At 42.9% G+C, this 20,204-nt stretch overlaps 1 protein-coding gene across 6 annotated transcripts in view; it reads left to right on the plus strand.

Annotated features, from left to right (window-relative positions):
• Positions 1-20,204, plus strand: part of LOC126456864 (protein transport protein Sec31A) — a 168,228-nt gene that overhangs the window by 97,786 nt on the left and 50,238 nt on the right. For all 6 annotated transcript variants that reach the window (XM_050092683.1, XM_050092680.1, XM_050092684.1 and 3 more), the window contains exon 17: positions 7,696-7,836. In XM_050092683.1, coding sequence (XP_049948640.1) covers positions 7,696-7,836 — 141 coding nt within the window. The remainder of the gene's footprint in view (positions 1-7,695; positions 7,837-20,204) is intronic.

Genomic DNA, 20,204 nt, shown 5'->3' on the forward strand with positions numbered 1-20,204 from the left:
CGATGAAGAAGCTTGCACAGGATAGGGTAGCGCGGAGAGCTGCATCAAACCAGTCTCAGGACTGAAGACCACAACAACAACAACAACAACAACAACAATAACAACATCTAATTTACTGAAGCACTGAATTTAATATTCAATTCATTCTCATTTTTTTAATGGCTTTCTGTGCTCACTCAACAGCTCTCTTTCTCAGGTAACTGATGATCAATTCCATGCATGACCTTTGGAACCCCTTTCTAGTATCAACTGATCAAAAACTTGGTTTTCTTTTCTACTGTAAAGATCTTTAAAGGAACAATGTGTGCTAAGTTGTCAAGGTTTAGGGGAAAAGAAAAAGAGAAAGAGAAAAAGAAAGAAAGAGAGAGAGAGTCTAGTTTCTTTTCACTTATAAAGTTACGAAGATCTTCCAACAAATTTATCTAGTTGCTGCCATTGCTGATACATAGCTTCTAACTGTCTCACGTCCAGAGTTGGAAGTTGTGATTTTTTCCAAGGAGAGGGAAAGAAGAAAGGATGTGGGTTTTAAGGGAGAGGGTAAGGAGTCATTCCAATCCCGGGAGCGGGAAGACTTACCTTATGGGGAAAAAAGGACGGGTATACACTCGTGCACACACACACATATCCCACCACACATATACAGACACAAGCAGGCATATTCAAAGGCAAAGAGTTTGGGCTGATCTCTGGGATATGCTGATCTCTGGGATATGTGTGTGTGTGTGCGCGCGAGTGTATACCCGTCCTTTTTTCCTCCTAAGGTAAGTCTTTCCGCTCCCGGGATTGGAATGACTCCTTACCCTCTCCCTTAAAACCCACATCCTTTCGTCTTTCCCTCTCCTTCCCTCTTTCCTCAGGAAGCAACCGTTGGTTGCGAAAGCTAGAATTTTGCGTGTATGTTTGTGTGTCTATCGACGTACCAGTGCTTTCGTTTGGTAAGTCACATCATCTTTTGTTTTTAGATATATTTTTCCCACATGGAATGTTTCCCTCTATTATATTCAAATATTACACACAAATATATTTGAAAAGCAAAAAGTCCACTGCTAGTGTAATGATGATAAATTTATGCATATTTCAGTCCTTTAATTTACCACAGAAAAGGGCATCAAAAAGTTGTCCATGAAACTCGTGCGGAATGATATTTTAGTTAAATCATTAATTTTTTGTCTCTACAGTGTAAAGTAGGATCACTTTTAGTGGTGCATGTGTTATGATTGAAAACATTTTGGAAAAAAAGATTTCTTTTAATTTCTTTGCTGGCATATAGATGATTGGATTATATTGATAGTTTTTGAATTAATTGTGAACTCTCTTCTCAAAGAACAGTCTTTCTGTGCTCTTAAGGGGAGCTATCATGCAAGATTGGTGACAATAGCCATTCATGTAATAAAAAGTTTATGTTCCGTGATGAAGTTGAATTATGACCACAAGAACATACTGCAGTTCATTCTGTTTGTATTTCCCTTACCATTGTGCATGATGAAGTACGATCCTGTGCCACTTCAGAAGCCAAAGAAACATATTTGGATTTCTAATTCTTTCAAAACTTTAATCAAGTCATTGATAGTGGTATCCTGAGTGTGGCCTTATGAAAATTGGATAACCATTTATGGTCCCTGTCCACTGTTTGGTCCCCTTAATCATTTGACTAAAAAATGAAAACTACTCTGAATCGTGAAGCAGAACAACAGATGAAAATATATAAGGATCCAAGCAGGAATCGATCAAATACCAAAAACTATGAATAATAGGACTGAACAGTTTGTTTTTAATAAAATGAGAATATCTTCAAACAGATTTGATTTGTGTGACAAGTTCTGTAAGACAGTGGTATGAAAATGATTTCATCAGTGCTGTGCATCAGTTACTAAACTAAAAGTTGCAAATGATCCATCTGAGACAGGCTTCAAGCTCACGTAATACTCTACCAAATAATGCATAAAAAAAAGACGAGGAACAGAAGCTATATGATGTTGCATATGAGTAGCCCCATAAGGTTGTGACTTTAACAAAAATATTTTTAAAGGAAAATGTGATTTTTTGAGGTGAAAAGTGGATATGATTTTATGCCATTCTATAATTTTTCAAATGGAGGGAGACTTTTCCCCTTCCCGTACTGAGTCGAAATCATTCACAAAGAAACCAAACTTGGGGGTATCACAAAGAAACAGCCAAACTTGAAAATAATAGCCTTATTATTGGAATAAATGTGAAAATCACAATTTTGATGTAAACTTTCTTATATTACAGTTTAAAAAAAATTATTTGAAAGTAATCTAAAAAACTAGTTATTAACTCAACCAGACAAAAAAAAAAAAAAATGTATTAACAAAAAAAAAAAAAAAAAAAAAGAGTTGCCTTGTGATAAGCACACATTGCTCAGTTAATCAAAATGATGAATAAATAATCAAAAAAGTGTTCGTTGCTTGAAGAAATATATGTCACATACAACTTATATAAAAAGTAATATAAAAAAGCTCTAAATTACTGATCATGGACATTGAACAGAATATGCAATGAATTAAAACTGAGATTTTGAGAACAGTTATAAACATAATGAAGACAGGTGAATGCAATGCAAAAGAATGACGACACGGCCGCGTGCGTGCGCGTGTGTCTATTGTTGATGAAGGCCAATGGCCGAAAGCTTTGTGAGAGTCTATTTGTTGTGCCTGTCTGCGACTCAGCATCTCCACAATACGGTGAGTGGCAACTTTCCTTCTCATAATATTGTTACATTCCACCCTGGATTTTCCATTGTTTGATTCAAACCAACTTATAGTTACATATAGACAGCTGCCACCATCTGGCACAAAGAAATGGTGTGCTCAAAACACTGGTACATAGGGCTTGCCGCCTCTCCAACAATGAGAGTCTCAACAGAGATCTTGAAGATTTGACGCACAGTGTTCCAGGAGAACGGCGACACAGAATGGCAAACTGGGAGAGTGCTATGCCCTACACCAGCTGCACAACTGGCAAAAACAGAAGAGGAACCTCAGAAGGATATGACCATTGTATTTATTCCATTTTGTGGCATAGTATCAGGAAAGATGAGACGAATTCTTCGGGAAGAGTGGTTGAAGACTGTTCTCCTCCCACCAGGTAAAACTAGGGCAAGGGCACTGTTTGGTGTTGTCAAGGACAAACTTGGGCTATGGAAGTCTGGGGTCTATCAGATATCTTGCCAGTGGGGTGTGACATACATAGCTCAAACGGTCTCTGTCAAAGATCGTTGACTGTAACACCAATAGCACACCAGATTGCAACCTCCTAGCAAGTCACCAATCATGGAAAAGTTGCCTATCAGAATTGAATGCTATGAATTATGGCCTTGCTAAGGTTTGGACACTTTTTGAACTGTATAATTAAAGGACCTACCAAGATTCAAGTGAGGGAACTGCTGATTAGTCATGGTAGTGATTGCATCCTTCAGCAGAGCGTGGGAAGCTGTTTTTAGATTAAGAAAGAAGAGACATATACCTTATACAGAGTGATGTTTCTAGGGAGGATGCTATACTCGCGCAACACACAAGCATCTGGGTGCGAACTGTGGAGAGAGCACAAACTCAGAGGAAATGGGGAAATATGTAGGAGTTCACCAGTGCACCTGATGATGACAGTGTGGTCCCTTGCCAAAATATTGTGCCCATTGGAACTGACAACCAGCTTCACCATGAATAGTTTATCGTTACCCATAATAGATAAGGGATAGTTGTCACGGATGAATCAAGTGAGCAGATTCTAACAATCTATATTCAGATGTCAGTATCGATGTCTTGCAGATAAGTTGAAAAAGTGAATCAATCAGATGCTTGTATCAGTGAGTTCGGATTATTTTCTAATGATTGCATATTAACTGATTGAGGTACTCCACTGGCATTCAACTTGAATTTGAGAGGAGCATGATATAGGCTCTGTTCAGTCAACCAGATACTCCCTGAATGTTATCAGGCAAATGCCAAAATGGTTCCTTAAACAAGACCACAGAATATTTGCTAACTTTGAGCTGGTGCCCGATTGTTAATAACATGTGTGCAATGTGATGTTTAGCTCTAACCTTCTATCAACTGCATGCTGGATTTGATTGCATTTACTTCATTGAACATTATTTGTTTATTCATATCGAAAGCATCAAACTTCAGCATACAAGATACATGCATAAACAAAAATAATAACGTTTATAAACTAATTGCTACTTTAAAATTGGAAGACAATCATACCGCTTGTAAGAAAAAGCCTACACTGGTGTAGTTTGTTGATCTACACAGTCACTTATAAATTGATACTTAATTGGAATTTGACGACTACATTAAAGGAATATGGAAACGAAAGAAATAAAGGCAAACATGGCTGTCCAAGCAACTTAAGCCTAATATTTGATAGTTACTACGTACAACTTCATAGTTTAAAGATATCAGGTCATCAGTGGTACATCTTGCAGGACGTAGTCTACTTTGGGGTAAGTGCTCTGTAGTTTGTTAAAATCCACAGTCACAAAAGATTAATGATGTGGGATAAAGCATTACTGCTGATTTTCTTTTGTCTTTGCTGCCTGTGTTCTGAGCGTGTTCAGAGTTACCACTTGGGACATTGGTCAGTGAAACCAGCAGCTACATTTTCCAATGGTGTCACCCAGTAGTCAGTAGTGTTCATACCTTATCATCCACATAGATAACTGGGAACAGATCTGTTGGACAGTGTCATCTGTTGTTCTTATGAAACATTTCCTGGATATTAGTTGTGAAAAGGGGAGGGGAGTGACCATATAATTGGTTATTAATGGAAATAGGTACCGTGTATCGTTTTCTGCATGCAGCTACCACATGCTTGATGTCTGGAGGGGGAATTCCAGTTACATTGTGGATGTTATGCTTTGGTGTGTATTTCAGATATCCAGTAATGAGTCTACATATCTCGTTAAGAGCAATATCCACTTGTTTAGTATGGGCAAAATTGTATCAGGGATGGGTAGCAAGCTACGTAAAGTGAGGTAAAGTTGTAGTTTTTTAACTGTTTTTGCTGCTCCACCTCATGATGTTCCTATAATTTTGTGCAGTATGTTATTTCTTTTTAGATACTCTTTGTTTTACTTCCTAACATTGCAGCTCGAAAGTTAATGTATGACCCCAAGATATTGGGGCTGGAAACTGTGTTCCAGCTGCATTCCTCTCCAAGCCACTTGAAGTTTCCTAATGACATATCTGTTCCTCATATGGAATGTGCACACGTGTTTCGCTGGGATTTGGATGCAGAGGTCTCTGCCTTGGAAGAGAGAGCAAGATCATCAGCATAGATGTAACGTCATATATTATTGGGCAGGGGTTGATCATTGGCATAAATATTAAATAGCAGGAGTGTCAAAATATTGTCCTGTGGTAACAAGTTCTGTTGGACGCTCAATCAGCTGCACTGGTCTTTGATTATATGAAAAATCTTCTATTTTGAAGGAGGTAATCTGCAGTTATACTGTACATTTTGCACAGGAGTGACTGTTAGATCAATAGATGCTACCACAATGGCCTTTCTGTCTCAAAGTTGCCTGTGATTGCTAGGTTAGATTTAATAATTGTACTGTACAGTTCTCACCTGGCCTAAATCCAGCTTGCTGTGGAATTATGAGGGGTTGAGCTGTTTATGCCATCAACTTGCTTGCTGGTTTCAGAATGGTAACTACACGACACTTCCTCCATAATATTGGGTTCCACCATTTACTGAGACAGTTATGGAAGAAACATATGAGCCAGTCATTTGTTTTTCTTTGTATCTATGATATGAGCCAGTAGCTTACCTAACTTTAGCAACTTATATTGTCCTTCCCTGTTCTTCTTGAGTAAACTGTTCAGGGAGGTCAGTCAGATCCCTTTCCAGAGATAGGCATATTGTAGTTGAAGACTTATGAAAGCAACAGTGTGGTTTACTGTTCTTAAGCAGGATGCTAACTATTCGATCAGCATAAATGTCAGATGTACAGATCTTTTCAGTAAGAACACTGTTTAATCTCTTCAGCAGTCTCTATACGTCTTGATTTCTTCTGGACGTGTCTAGTTCTTCCACGAGTTTGATCCATCTCTCTCTCTCTCTCTCTCTCTCTCTCTCTCTCTCTCTCTCTCTCTCTCTCTCTCTCTCTCTTGACTTCAGTGATTAAGTTGTTGGCCAGCTAGTCATTTCTTCACTCTGCAGCTCATCCTCAAAATGTTGAAGGTACTTCTATAGTTGTTCCATGGTTATTTCTCAAAAAGTTGAAGGTTACTTCTTTAGTTGTTGCATTGTGCTCATAGTAAGTCCCTGTATGTAGTTGGTTCTGCAACGTCGAGTAATAGTCATCCATGAGCATTATTTCAACAAACTGGTCATAGGACTCAGGTGTAAGGACTATTTCAGTTATCTTCTGATACAGCACGACTTTGGATTTCTCTCTGTGAGCTATTCTGAAGTTAAATCTTTGACAGCATGGTGCAACATGTGGCCTTTTGGCTGACACAATTTGGTATATTGTTGGCTGATGGTGAGTGTTTGAGTGCATATGAACTTTGTACAGTGTTCAGCTATGTTATTGTCCGTGAACAAAATGTCAAAATTGTAAACACAACCTCGTCTGCAGCTACTGAGCAGTGTAGGTTGTTTGTTGGTATGAATTAATGTTAGATGATCAGAGTCTGCGCATTGGAGAACATTTTCTCAATTTCTGTCATCAGTATTGACGCCCTGTTCAGTACAATGACTACTGAAATCTCCAATTATGAACTTCATCTTTCCTTTAAGAAAGTTCCAAAGCTGTATCCAGTTTGGCAAACAGTGAACTACCAAACTGTCGATTGGGCCTCTTAGCAATGAGAAATGTACCAGGGATCCTGAGGTAGGGTTGACAATTCTCTCTTTGGATTTCTTGGATACAAAAGACATCACATTTATGATCTATGGATAGCTGCTTCAACATATCAGATTTGGTTGGAGATAAACCTCCTCATCTTTGGCCCTAATAAAGGCTGAAGTTTAGCTGAAAGATTATCCTTCTTTTCAAAGAATGCTTTTGTATTGAAAGCATCTGTCAGTAATTTTACAGTTGACTAAGGGATGCCCAATTACAAGTAAATGTTACAATTTTCTGGAAAGCTCCTTTCGTGTGCATCATTGAACATGATGGATTTGGATGCTTTTTTTCTGGATCTTATTGTTTAGCTCTTGAAGTCTAAGTACGCAGAAAAGACCTCTACCACTGTACAGGAATGCAAGAGAATGTGGAAGTGAAGTAAGTACAAATGGGAGTAAACTGAATAAAGTATCCAGTATTGAAGTTCTAGGCATTAAATTTACAATTAGGCAGATGGGTTGGGAATTACTTCTTGACATTGATTTGAATCTTACTGTGGCTTTCAATCCCATATATGTTCTGGCTTGGTGCCTTAATCAATACCACATTGCTCTCTAATGGATGTCTGATGATGTGGTGTTATTGGTAATTGTAACGGTGACCTGTACCTCTCATACCCCATTCAACAGGAACTGCGAGTGACTGGAAAAATTCACTTTTAACATCTGTTTTTATCTACATTTATAATTGTAACAATATAGCACTATAGTTGTAGAGGATATTTAAATTATTTAAATTTTTATTTCAAATACAAAATTTGTAATAATTTCAATGTTCTTTCTGTTTTATTAATTCTTGTTATTGTTTTGTTTGTGTAGGAGCAAGTTGCAGCTCTTAGGGACAGGATTGAGAAGGCCTTAGGATACAAGCCTGTGTATGCTCAGCCAACTGCACAGCCAACCACCAGGGCAACAAGAGGTTCAGTGTCGAGGTCTTCAGCAGGGTTTTACCCTGGTCAGGTGGGTAAACATTCACATTCTGGGAATAATTATGACATAGGTGTAGCGGGAGAAAAGTGTAGCTTACCTATAAGGGATGTCGTATACATAACACTTGTGCAACCTGTTGTTGGGTACTGCTCATATCTTTGGGATCCACACCAGGTTGAATTAAAGGAAGACATTGAAATAATTCAGAGACATGCTGCTAGATTTATCATCAGTAGGTTTAATAAACATGCGAGTATTATGGAAATGCTGTGTGAGCTCAAATGGGAATCCGTTAAGGAAGAAAGACTTCCTCATTGTGGAACACTTGTGAGAAAGCTAAGAGAACCAGGATTTGTGATAGATTTCTGAGCAGTTCTTCTGCCCCCAATGTACATTTCGTGTAAGGACTGTGAAAATAAGGTATGAGAAATTAGTGCTCATATGAAAGTGTATCTACAGTAATTTTTCCCTCTTTCCATTTGAAAGTGAAACAGGAAAGGGAATGAGTACCTGTATTACAAGGTACCCTCCACCATGCACTTTATTGTGGCTTGCTGATTGTGTATGTAGATGTAAAAGGCTTTTTAATTGTTAAGCAATATAAACACTATTGAATATTTAAATATTTTGTATCTCTTCAGGCATCTCGAATTTTTTTGGGTGCTAGATCTGTTGAAAGAGTCTCTTTAACTGCTCTAGTTCTTTTCCCCCAGCATATATAAGAATCTTAGCAATAAATGGTTGTATTTTAAACATTTATTTTCGGTGTTGAGTTGGGTTTTATATACTTTTAAATGAAGTTTATGAATGTTGTACACCAAGTTTTAACAGTCATTACAGTATTATTGATGGAAAGTTTAAAGACAATATTTTGAAGTCATGATTCGGGTTGCAAGAGACTGTATATTAATTGAATTTTCGTGATGAGATTTTGGTACAAAAGACAAAGGAAAGTGGCAGCTTTCTTGTGTGATTCTTTCTAGGCAAAAGAAAAGCTGTGTGTGTATTGGTACAGCACATAAGCAATATACCTATTCTGTGGTATATAGAGAGCAAATTTACTAATATTTCTTTCTTGGGAATGACACTTGACATAAAACAGAAACTATTGTGACCATGGTGTCATTTGCTGGTGGTAATTGAATTAGCCAGTTAGTTAATGATAGAACATTTTGTTTAAATTCCTTGTCGGCACACAACATTGAAGAACAGTTTGTAGGAAATTTTAAGGACTAACTTTTATTGTGTTTAAGGTTTGTTTAAACAGCTCGTACTATTTCCCAAATTCAATTAATCTGAATTCATGCATATTCCACAGTTGGAAGTAGTAGTGCATTCTTGCTGTCTCATTAACTGTTTGTTCCACAAAGTCATTTTAAATGTCAAATCCACTGCCTGGACACTCAAAAGTCACATATTGTCACACTTTAGTCAGCAAGTCTGTTCAAAAGTGACATAATTTGCTCAGAAGAAATGATACAAGAACTACAGTGTTCAACATGTGGCATAAACATGATAAATCTCGTATTCATAGACATTTCCTACAGAAATAACTAATTACAGTCAGAAAATATATTATAATTAGACAGATGAAAAATCTACTCATGAAGTGGCGGCAGGAGAAAACACACACAAAAGTTAAGGATATGTGCAAACTTTCGGAGCCAGTGGCTTATTCTTCTGGCAGAAGGGTTGAAACGGATGGAAGAAGGATGAAAGAAAGGGACTGGCCAGGTTTACAAAATAGTGAGCGGTATGGAAGATTTGCCCAGAAGCCTGGGTCAGGATACCGAACGAGGTGGCGCAGTGGTTAGCACACTGGACTCGCATTCGGGAGGACGACGGTTCAATCCCGCGTCCGGCCATCCTGATTTAGGTTTTCCGTGATTTCCCTAAATCGCTCCAGGCAAATGCCGGGATGGTTCCTTTCAAAGGGCACGGCCGACTTCCTTCCCCATCCGCCCCTACTCCGATGAGACCGATGACCTCGCTGTCTGGTCTCCTCCCCAAAAAACCAACCAACCTGGGTCAGGATAAACTTACCAAAAGGGATGAGAACGAAAGACTGACTGACTGGGGACTGCAACAGATGAGATTTGGTAACCTGAGAGCTTAAAGGTGGAAGATAGGGTAATAAGAAATATAGAGATACTGATAAGGTTTCACATGAGAGTTGATAAGAGTAGAAATATAAGTGTGTTATATGTGCTAGACAGGTGACGGTGAGGGGAGGAGGGGGGGGGGGGGGTAAGGAGAAATAGACAGGTCAGAAAATAAAATATAGAGACTGCTAGAAGGAGGTGAAGAAAGAAACAGTTACTGAAAAGAAATGCTGAGACCAAAGAAATAAACGTTAAGTTAAGGCCAGGTGGGTGGCAAGAACAAAGGTCAAGTTGTAACGCCAGTTCCTGTCTGCGGAGTTGTAAGAAACTGGTGCCAGGGGGGATAATCCAGATAGTACATGTGGTGAAACTGGCTCCAAGATCTCGACTGTCGTGTTGTAAGGTATTCTCTGCAACAGAATATTGTGTGTTACCAGTAAGTATGCACACTCTGTCTATGGCCATTCATCCTAACTGATGAATTGGTGGTAGTCATAACGATGTAGAAGGCTGAACAGTGTTTACATACCCTCACCCCCACCCCACTCCTTCTCATCCTGTCTGGTAAATTTCCCCGGACACAGAGTCCTGGATAACTTCTGTGTAACACTCTCCATTTCCTAAATCTTGGACAGTCCTTTTCCTACAGCCCTCTCTTCCTTCTTGTTCAACCCTTCTATAAGAAAAATGAGCCACTGGTTCCGAAAGCTTGCACTTTCCGTAACTTCTGTGTGTTCTCCTGCAGCCGCTTTGTGAGTAGATATTTATCTTTCCAGTTACATTATATTTTGAAAATTTGATTATTTTCGTTTATATATTAGCTCTTGTGGCCATCATTCTCTTGTCAGTCTTTGTTATCATTAGCCTTGTTCAAACTGTCATCGGTTTTCAATCTTTTATGGTAGTTCACCCATTCATTTAATTGTACCACCCTTACTAACCGACATCTTACCCTACATCTTTTCTAGTACTGATCTCTGCATGCTTAGATGGGTACTTCTTATTTATGAAATTGCATACAACTCTTTGTTTACGGTTGACTATACATTGCAGGGCCTTCTCTGATCATCTTTTAACTCCTGTCTTTTCCATGATCTTTGTGTGAATTTTTCTAAATTTTTCTGATTTTTTGATCTTTTTTGTTGCTTGTCTTTCTGTCTTGTCTCCCTTTTTGTCTCATTTTACACCCTCTGCTTCTTTTTCACCACTACCACCATCTCTAACACTCCAAACCCCCTTACCTTGTGATGAAGTCTATCACACATTACATTTGGTCCTTCCGAATACATTCTTTTGCACTATCTAAATTATAGTCCCACATTCTGTTTCTTGAACCTGCTTGTCCATGGGAGGTATCCCAAAAGCCCGAGCATTGAACATCCCTTTTTCTGGATGTAATCCCACTCTACACCATCCTCTTTTACACTTTCAAATTAACCGTCTCTTGCAGTTACCCAGCTGATCTGTGACCTAAGTGCCTCATCTGCCAGTTTCCACTCTATCAGACTTCTCTCATACTTTGCCCCTCATGTTTCCTTGGCTGGTATAAATCATCAAGTCAGCTTCAAACGCAACAACAGTCTTTCTTTCTTTCTTTCTTTCTATTCCCAATCCTCTCCTACAAACAGAGCTTGTCCAACATTCTAAATATCCCTCCACCTTCACCACTGCCTCCCCAAGCAATGATAATGTGTTCTCAACCTCTCATCTAAGGCACTCTTCTCTCTTAAATTATCTGTATTATCTAAGGGCCTCATTTTCTGCCGTGAACATGCATTTGATCATGATGCTTTGGTTAGCAACCTGCTCTCCTTCACATGTCATGTCAGCTGCAAATACCTCTTTGCAGCCCAATCCCAAAATCTATCCAACAGAGAGCCTGACACTGAACCGTGCCTTGAACAGTTACGCCATGATCTCAACTTAATCCAACACCATTACCTCAAAACCACCTCTTAAAAGCCTTCCAAGAAATTCTAACATGCTGCATTGCTTCACAACTCTTTGTGAGATCCCTACTGTAACCTGTGCTCTGCAGAAATATAGGTGCATCTTTTCATAAAAACTGATGACTCCATCATTATCCTCCCAGTGGACAAAGGATCTACCATTGCTGTACTTCACTAATGGAAGTATGTAAGTGAGAATCCACCCAAGCTATCTGACACTTCTATGTACAGCATCAGCCATTAAGATCCCATCCCTGTGATTCAAACTGAACTGCAGGCCCTCCTTAAAACCTTCTGCTCCTCACAAGGACTAACACTTCAGTCTATAGAATTTCTTACTCCACTCAAACCCCATACTCTCACCTTTCACCTTCTTCGTAAGATCCACAAACCTAATTACCCTGGCCATCCTGTAGTTGCTGGATTCAAAGCATTCATTGAATGTATATCTTCATTAGTTGATCAATGCCTGCAACATATAGTACGATGACTCCCCTCCTTTGTTAAAGACATCAGCCATGTTCATGCCCACTCCATTCACACACTTTGCTTGTCATCATTGATGCTGAAATTTTCACTCTTCAGCGGAGTGTGCACTGATATGAAACTTCCTGGCAGGTTAAAACTGTGTGCCGGACCGAAACTCGAACTCGGGACCTTTCGCGGGCAAGTGCTCTACCAACTGAGCTACACAAGCACAACTTACGACCAGCCCTCACAGCTTCAGTTCTGCCAGTACCTAGTCTCCTACCTTCAAAACTTCACTGAAGCTCTTGCAAACCTTGCAGAACTACCACTCCTGGAAGAAAGGATATTGCGGAGCCATGGCTTAGCCAAAGCCTGGTGGATGTTTCCAGAATTAAATTTTCACTCTGGAGCAGAGTGTGCACTGATATGAAACTTCCTGGCAGATTAAAACTGTGTGCCGGACCGAGACTTGAACTCGGGGCCTTTTGCCTTTCACGGGAAAGTGCTCTACTGACTGAGATACCCAAGCATGACTCCTTTCTTCCAGGAGTGGTAGTTCTGCAAGATTGACAGAAGAGCTTCTGTGAAGTTTGGAAGGTAGGAGACGAGGTACTGGCAGAACTGAAACTGTGAGGGCAGGTTATGAGTCGTGCTTGGGTAACTCAGTTGGTAGAGCACTTGCCTGTGAAAGGCAAACGGTCCCAAGTTCGAGTCTCGGTCCGGCACACAGTTTTAATCTGACAGGAAGTTTCACATCATTGATGCTACCTCCCTCTATACCAACATTTCCTGTGTACACGGTCTGTGTGCTGCTTGATGTTAGCTCAGCCAGTATCCGGCTGATTCTAAGCACATTATGTCCTTCTTGCTTACTTGAATCAACTTTATACTTTTACAAACCCCTACTTTACCTTTGAGGGACAGACATACAAACAGATTGGGGACCCCTCAGCAGACTCAGCATTCATTTGCTGGGTACGGGCTTGGCGAACCTGGGGTCCCCGAGCTGTGGACTGGTGTGCGCCGCCAGTCCTCTGACACCGTAAGTTCTGGACATGCTTCAGCGACCACCATGTGGCGCAATGGTGGAACGTTGTGTGTCGCAGGGACTGGGGAACTTGGCTTGATTGCCTGGTTTGCTCTATAAAAAACCCTTCTATCTTAAGGTGTGCTGCGTGCCGATAAGATGCATGGCTGTTGGAGGTGGAACAGTCGCTAGTGGGTGACTGAGGAACCTACCGCACCTCCGTTGTATAAGGCTTACCCAGCCATGCAGGGCTCTGTCTGGGCGGACGTTTAGTTCCCTAGCTGCTCGTGGGGCGCACATGGCAACCACGTATTTCCCTTCACCTACTTCGCAATCAGTAAAGCATATGAGGGAGGCTAGTCCTTCAGATGAGCAGATAGAACAGAGTAACAGGGCTCATGGAGTCATAAATGACAATGTTTTCATCGTGACTAAGAGGAACGAGGGCTCATTTGAAAAAGTGTCTCCTTTCTATATACATAAAGGTTTAGAAGAACTTGCAGGTACGCTGAAATCTATCAAACGCCTGAGGAATGGTACCCTGTTAGTTGAGACTACTAGGGCAAAGCAAGTGGAGCTGCTTCGAAAGTCAACCAAGTTAGGCGAGTATGATATTATTGTCGAGTTGCACAATTCCCTCAACTCCAGTAAAGGCGTTGTCACCTGCCGGGATTTAATGGATATTGAGGTAGAAGAGCTGAAGCAAGAATGGGCAACACGGGATTGTAGACGTGGAACAACGGACACGTAGGAATAATGGAGTTGTTGAGAAATCTGCCACATTCATTGTGACTTTCAATTTGCCTGTCTTGCCTGAATACATTCTGGCTGGTTACCACCGACTTAGGGTGAGGCCTTATATGCCTAACCCTATGTGATGTTTCAAATGTCAACGATTTGGCCGTACAATGATGAGTTGTGGGGATGAACTGACCTGTGGTATATATGGCTAGGCAGCTCGTGAAGCTGGGACCAACTGCACATCTCCAGCGCTGTGTATCAACTGCTCTGGGAGCCATCCTGTTTGAAGCAGAGACTGCCCCATCTTTGCGGAGGAAAGAAAAATTCAGGAGATAAAGGTGACAAAGAGGATACGTTATGTGGAAGCCAAAAAAGAGTATAAGGTGACAAAACCCACTGTCTTTGCCACATCCTATGCCTCCTTGGTGCAAAAAAGTGCGTCAAAAGTAGACGCTTCGATGCAGACCATGTCCAGTGTAGCAGTATCCTCCACCAATACCTGTACCTGCGTTTGTATCTGCCAGAGAACAACCAATAAAGATATAGCTATTCAGGCTGCTCCGACTGAACCAAAAGCTATTGCAGAGAAAGCTACAGTGAAGACTTCGAAGGCCCTCCAGAAACGGAGTGCCTCTCCACTTCCCCCATCCCCGACTTCCATCAAGAAAAAGGGACCAGGGATAGGGGCACGACGTTTGGTGTCAAACCTGCCAAAGGCAGCATCGGATATCGTCATGGCATCCCTGACTGATGAGGAGGAAATCGTCATCAAGTTTGATACCTCTTCCCCAGAACCTGGCAGCCCGTCTGCTGCCACTCGCTCCACAAGTGTCTCACCAGCGCAGCACAAAGACAGGGGGAAATCTACACCGAAACGCTGATATGGCTCCCATACTTCAGTGGAATCTGAATGGAGTCAGAACTCGCTTTGAAGAATTGCGGCTGTTAGTACAGGAAAACCCCTTTTGCATCTCTTTGCAAGAGACACATTTTAAAGAGAATGACACACCTGTACTTACAGGATATCACTTGTACAGGAAAGACGACCTGACTGGTAATAGAGCGCAGGGTGGGGTGGCAGTGTTCATTATGGACACATTACACTCTTCACCTGTGCGCTTAACCACAATGCTACAAGCGGTTGCAGCTCAGATCCTGGCCCATGTTAATGTCACAGTGTGCTCCTTGTATTTACCACCCACTGAGCTCATTGAGAGTGAAGCCGTCGCACAGCTCATTGATCAGCTACCCTGTCCCTTTCTCATTTTAGATTTTAATGCTCATAATGCATTATGGGTTCCAACAAAACCTACCCCAGAGGCCAGATGATTGAGCAGTCGATCAGGACTTCCGACATCATACTGCTGAACACAGGTCAGGCCACGCATTTTAGCACCACTTCAGGTTCGTCCTCTGCCATAGACCTCTCTATTTGTTTGCCTGTGCTTGCGGACGTTGCTCAGTGGATCATAGACGACGACCTTCATGGCAGCGACCATTATCCTATCTGGCTCCATCTGCCAGTTGAAATGGGTCGTGTCGACAAGCCACTGAAATGGTTGTTCCAGAAGGGAAACTGGACACTGTACAGGCAGTTGGCTGTTTTTGAACAGTGTGAAGGCGTCCAGGATTGGGTGGATCACATTACGGCAGTGATGCTCCATGCTGCTGATGTATCCATACCAAAGTCAAAGGGAACACCTGTGAGGCAGCCTGTCCGTTGGTGGAATGATGACTGTCGTACTGCAATCAGAGACAGAAGGGCAGCTTTGAGAAGATTCCATCGGTGCCCTACTGATGCGAATCTGGCAACTTTCCGAATAGCACGGGCGTGGGCGAAAAGAATCGTTAGAGAGAGTAAACGGAGGTCTTGGTGAGAGTTCCTGAACTCCATCAATAGGTCCACATCTTCAAGCAAAGTATGGGAAGCTGTTAGGAGGATCTAAAAGCGATACTCTTGGCCGCCAATAGCAGCTACACGTGAGCATGGATGTCTCCTAACATCTCAAAGAGACATCGCCCGGGCAGTGGCAGAATCATTTCAAACTACACTCCTGGAAATTGAAATAAGAACACCGTGAATTCATTGTCCCAGGAAGGGGAAACTTTATTGACACATTCCTGGGGTCAGATACATCACATGATCACACTGACAGAACCACAGGCACATAGACACAGGCAACAGAGCATGCACAATGTCAGCACTAGTACAGTGTATATCCACCTTTCGCAGCAATGCAGGCTGCTATTCTCCCATGGAGACGATCATAGAGATGCTGGATGTAGTCCTGTGGAACGGCTTGCCATGCCATTTCCACCTGGCGCCTCAGTTGGACCAGCGTTCGTGCTGGACGTGCAGACCGCGTGAGACGACGCTTCATCCAGTCCCAAACATGCTCAATGGGGGACATATCCGGAGGACTTGCTGGCCAGGGTAGTTGACTTACACCTTGTAGAGCACGTTGGGTGGCACGGGGTACATGCGGACGTGCATTGTCCTGTTGGAACAGCAAGTTCCCTTGCCGGTCTAGGAATGGTAGAACAATGGGTTCGATGACGGTTTGGATGTACCGTGCACTATTCAGTGTCCCCTCGACGATCACCAGTGGTGTACGGCCAGTGTAGGAGATCGCTCCCCACACCATGATGCCGGGTGTTGGCCCTGTGTGCCTCGGTCGTATGCAGTCCTGATTGTGGCGCTCACCTGCACGGCGCCAAACACGCATACGACCGTCATTGGCACCAAGGCAGAAGCGACTCTCATCGCTGAAGATGACACGTCTCCATTCGTCCCTCCATTCACGCCTGTCGCGACACCACTGGAGGCGGGCTGCACGATGTTGGGGCGTGAGCGGAAGACGGCCTAACGGTGTGTGGGACCGTAGCCCAGCTTCATGGAGACGGTTGCGAATGGTCCTCGCCGATACCCCAGGAGCAACAGTGTCCCTAATTTGCTGGGAAGTGGCGGTGCGGTCCCCTACGGCACTGCGTAGGATCCTACGGTCTTGGCGTGCATCCGTGCGTCGCTGCGGTCCGGTCCCAGGTCGACGGGCATGTGCACCTTCCGCCGACCACTGGCGACAACATCGATGTACTGTGGAGACCTCACGCCCCACGTGTTGAGCAATTCGGCGGTACGTCCACCCGGCCTCCCGCATGCCCACTATACGCCCTCGCTCAAAGTCCGTCAACTGCACATACGGTTCACGTCCACGCTGTCGCGGCATGCTACCAGTGTTAAAGACTGCGATGGAGCTCTGTATGCCACGGCAAACTGGCTGACACTGACGGCGGCGGTGCACAAATGCTGCGCAGCTAGCGCCATTCGACGGCCAACACCGCGGTTCCTGGTGTGTCTGCTGTGCCATGCGTGTGATCATTGCTTGTACAGCCCTCTCACAGTGTCCGGAGCAAGTATGGTGGGTCTGACACACCGGTGTCAATGTGTTCTTTTTTCCATTTCCAGGAGTGTATTATGGCCGATTCTGGCAAGGATCCAGAATTTCATCGCTATCGCGGTACACAGGAGCGGGCTGGTTTTGATTTCCATTCAAACAACACTGAGGAATACAATCAGCCTTTCTCTTTGTGGGAGTTGGACTCTGCACTGTCAGTATCTCGGGATACTGCACCTGGTCCAGACCTGATATTGTATAGCACGCTGCAGCAGTTGGATCTACGGTCAAAGGAAGTCCTCCTTCAACTTTTTAATGAAATTTGGAAGACAGGTGACTTTCCTAGTTCATGGAAAGAATCAATTTTAATTCCACATTTAAAACCAGGGAAGGATCGGACCGATCCCAGTAGTTTCGTAGCATTAGTCTCACGAGCTGCGTAGGAAAGACATTTGAGCATATGGTCAATAGGTGCCTGGTGTGGGTTCTCAAATCCAGATCCTTACTTACCCGCTGCCAGTGTGGGTTCAGGAGGTATCATTCCACTCTAGATAACCTGATCCTACTCGAAACAGCGATACAAGATGCTTTCCTATGTAAGCAACACCTTATCGGGGTTTTCTTCGACCTGGAGAAGGTGTACGATACTACCTGGAGGCATAACATTTTGCGGCAGCTTTATGAGTGGGGTTTCCGTGGGTGTTTACCCACAGTCATCAGATCCTTTGTCGGACAGGTACTTTAGGTATAAGGTTGGGAATGTTCTGTCTGACCGTTTTAAGCAGGAGAACGGTGTCCGTCAAGGAAGTGCCCTCAGTGTGACAGCTTTCGCAATTGCAATCAATAGTATTGCGTTCACAATACGACAGCCCGTACAGTGCTCCTTGTTTGTGGACGATTTCTGCATTTTCTGTGTGTCTTCCTCCCTTACAACTGCTACATGCCAATTAAAGCTGACGATCCTGCGATTGGAGGAATGGTCTACGACCACAGGCTTTAAATTCTCTTTGGAGAAGACTGTTTGTGTAGATTTTAACCGTTCCCGTACTCTTTTTAATCTCCCTGTTTTAAAACTAGGAGACACTGTTCTCACCTTTATGGAACAAGTTAAATATCTCGGGCTTATTTTTGATGAGAAGGTCACATAGTTGCCACACCTAAAGGATCTCAAAGTCCGCTGTTTCAAGGCTTTAAATGTCCTTAAATGCGTCAGTCATAGGTCCTGGGGCGCTGACAGGGCACATCTGCTCCAACTTTATAAGGCCTTTGTGCGACCTCGACTGGAATACGAATGTCAAGCTTATGGATCTGCAAGACCTTCGTACCTCAAAATGTTGGATGTGATTCACCATGAGGGTATTAGGCTTTCAACGGGGGCTTATTGCACGAGTCCAGTTGCTAGTCTATGTGTCGAGGCTGGAGAGCCTCTGCCGTCCATTCGGCGTCTTCTCCTCATGGTACGGCTAGCATACAGGGCCAAGTCCACTCCTCTTTCATTGGTGTCCAACACCATTTCACAGCTGGCACTGGAACGTCTCTTCCGCCACCATCTGAAGGCAACAAAGCCGTTTGGCATCCGTGCAAAGGAGAGTCTCAAGTCAGTACACCTGGAGGGCATTAAGGTCCTCCACCAGGGATGGAGTAGGGGATCTCCCTGGCTGCTACAAAGGCCAAGATTACTTCTTGATCTGGCTGCGTACTAGAAGTATTGTACCCCGGACCACCTTTTTCAAATTAAATTTACTGAGATTTTAGACCGCCATTCAGATTTTATTACTGTTTACACGGATGGGTCTAAACAGGGGGATTTTATGGGCTGCTCTGCTGTGTTTCCCGATACTGTCTGTAGGATAGGGCTCCCAGAGCAGTTCTCAGTTTACTGTGCAGAACTGTTTGCCATTCTGCAAGCATTAGAGCATATGCGACATCATGGCACGAAATTCATCATCTGCTCCGATTCCCAAAGTGCTCTACACACTCTTGAACAACTGTACCCAGCAGATCGGATGGTGCAAGTAGTGCAGGACGCACTCCTGCTCTTGCAAAAGCAGGGTAAGGATGTAATTTTCTGCGGGGTTCCAGGGCACATAGGGATTCTTGGAAATGAACTTGCAGACGCAGCTGCCAAGGAGGCTTGCTCCATCCCACCTCCTGCTCGCTGTTCTGTCCCCCTGCAGGCAATAACATCATTCGTGACTTGGAAGGTCATGTGTTGGTGGGAGGCTCAGTGGCTGGAAGTGAGGGATAATAAGTTGTGAGCAGTAAAGGATTCTGTCCGACCGTGGCTTACCTCCTTCCGACAACAACAAGCTGAGGAAGTAGCCCTTACACGGCTTAGAATAGGACATTGTCCGTTGACACATTGTTTTCTGTTACGTTGTGAGGAGCCACCAACATGTCAGACATGTGGGACACAGCTGTTGATACGACATATTTTAACTGAGTGTGTTTTATATGCGGGTTTGAGGGAAGACTTTAGTGTCCCACCAGACCTGCCCTCTATTTTAACTAAGAATGAGGCGAGTGTCGCGCTAGAGTTTTATGTTTTTGTGTGATGTCTGGACTTCTTCCCAACATATTGGGATTGAGATCTTAATGTGCTGTAAAGTGGTTTGGTCACCCATTATTTGTAAGTGGTCACTCAGCCACCGTTAATTATTTTCACCTGTTTTATACTGCTAGCTATTTTATTTTTAGTTTTATCTACCTGTTTTGA

Source organism: Schistocerca serialis, chromosome 2, assembly GCF_023864345.2.
Source record: "Schistocerca serialis cubense isolate TAMUIC-IGC-003099 chromosome 2, iqSchSeri2.2, whole genome shotgun sequence".
Classification (NCBI taxonomy): domain Eukaryota; kingdom Metazoa; phylum Arthropoda; class Insecta; order Orthoptera; family Acrididae; genus Schistocerca; species Schistocerca serialis.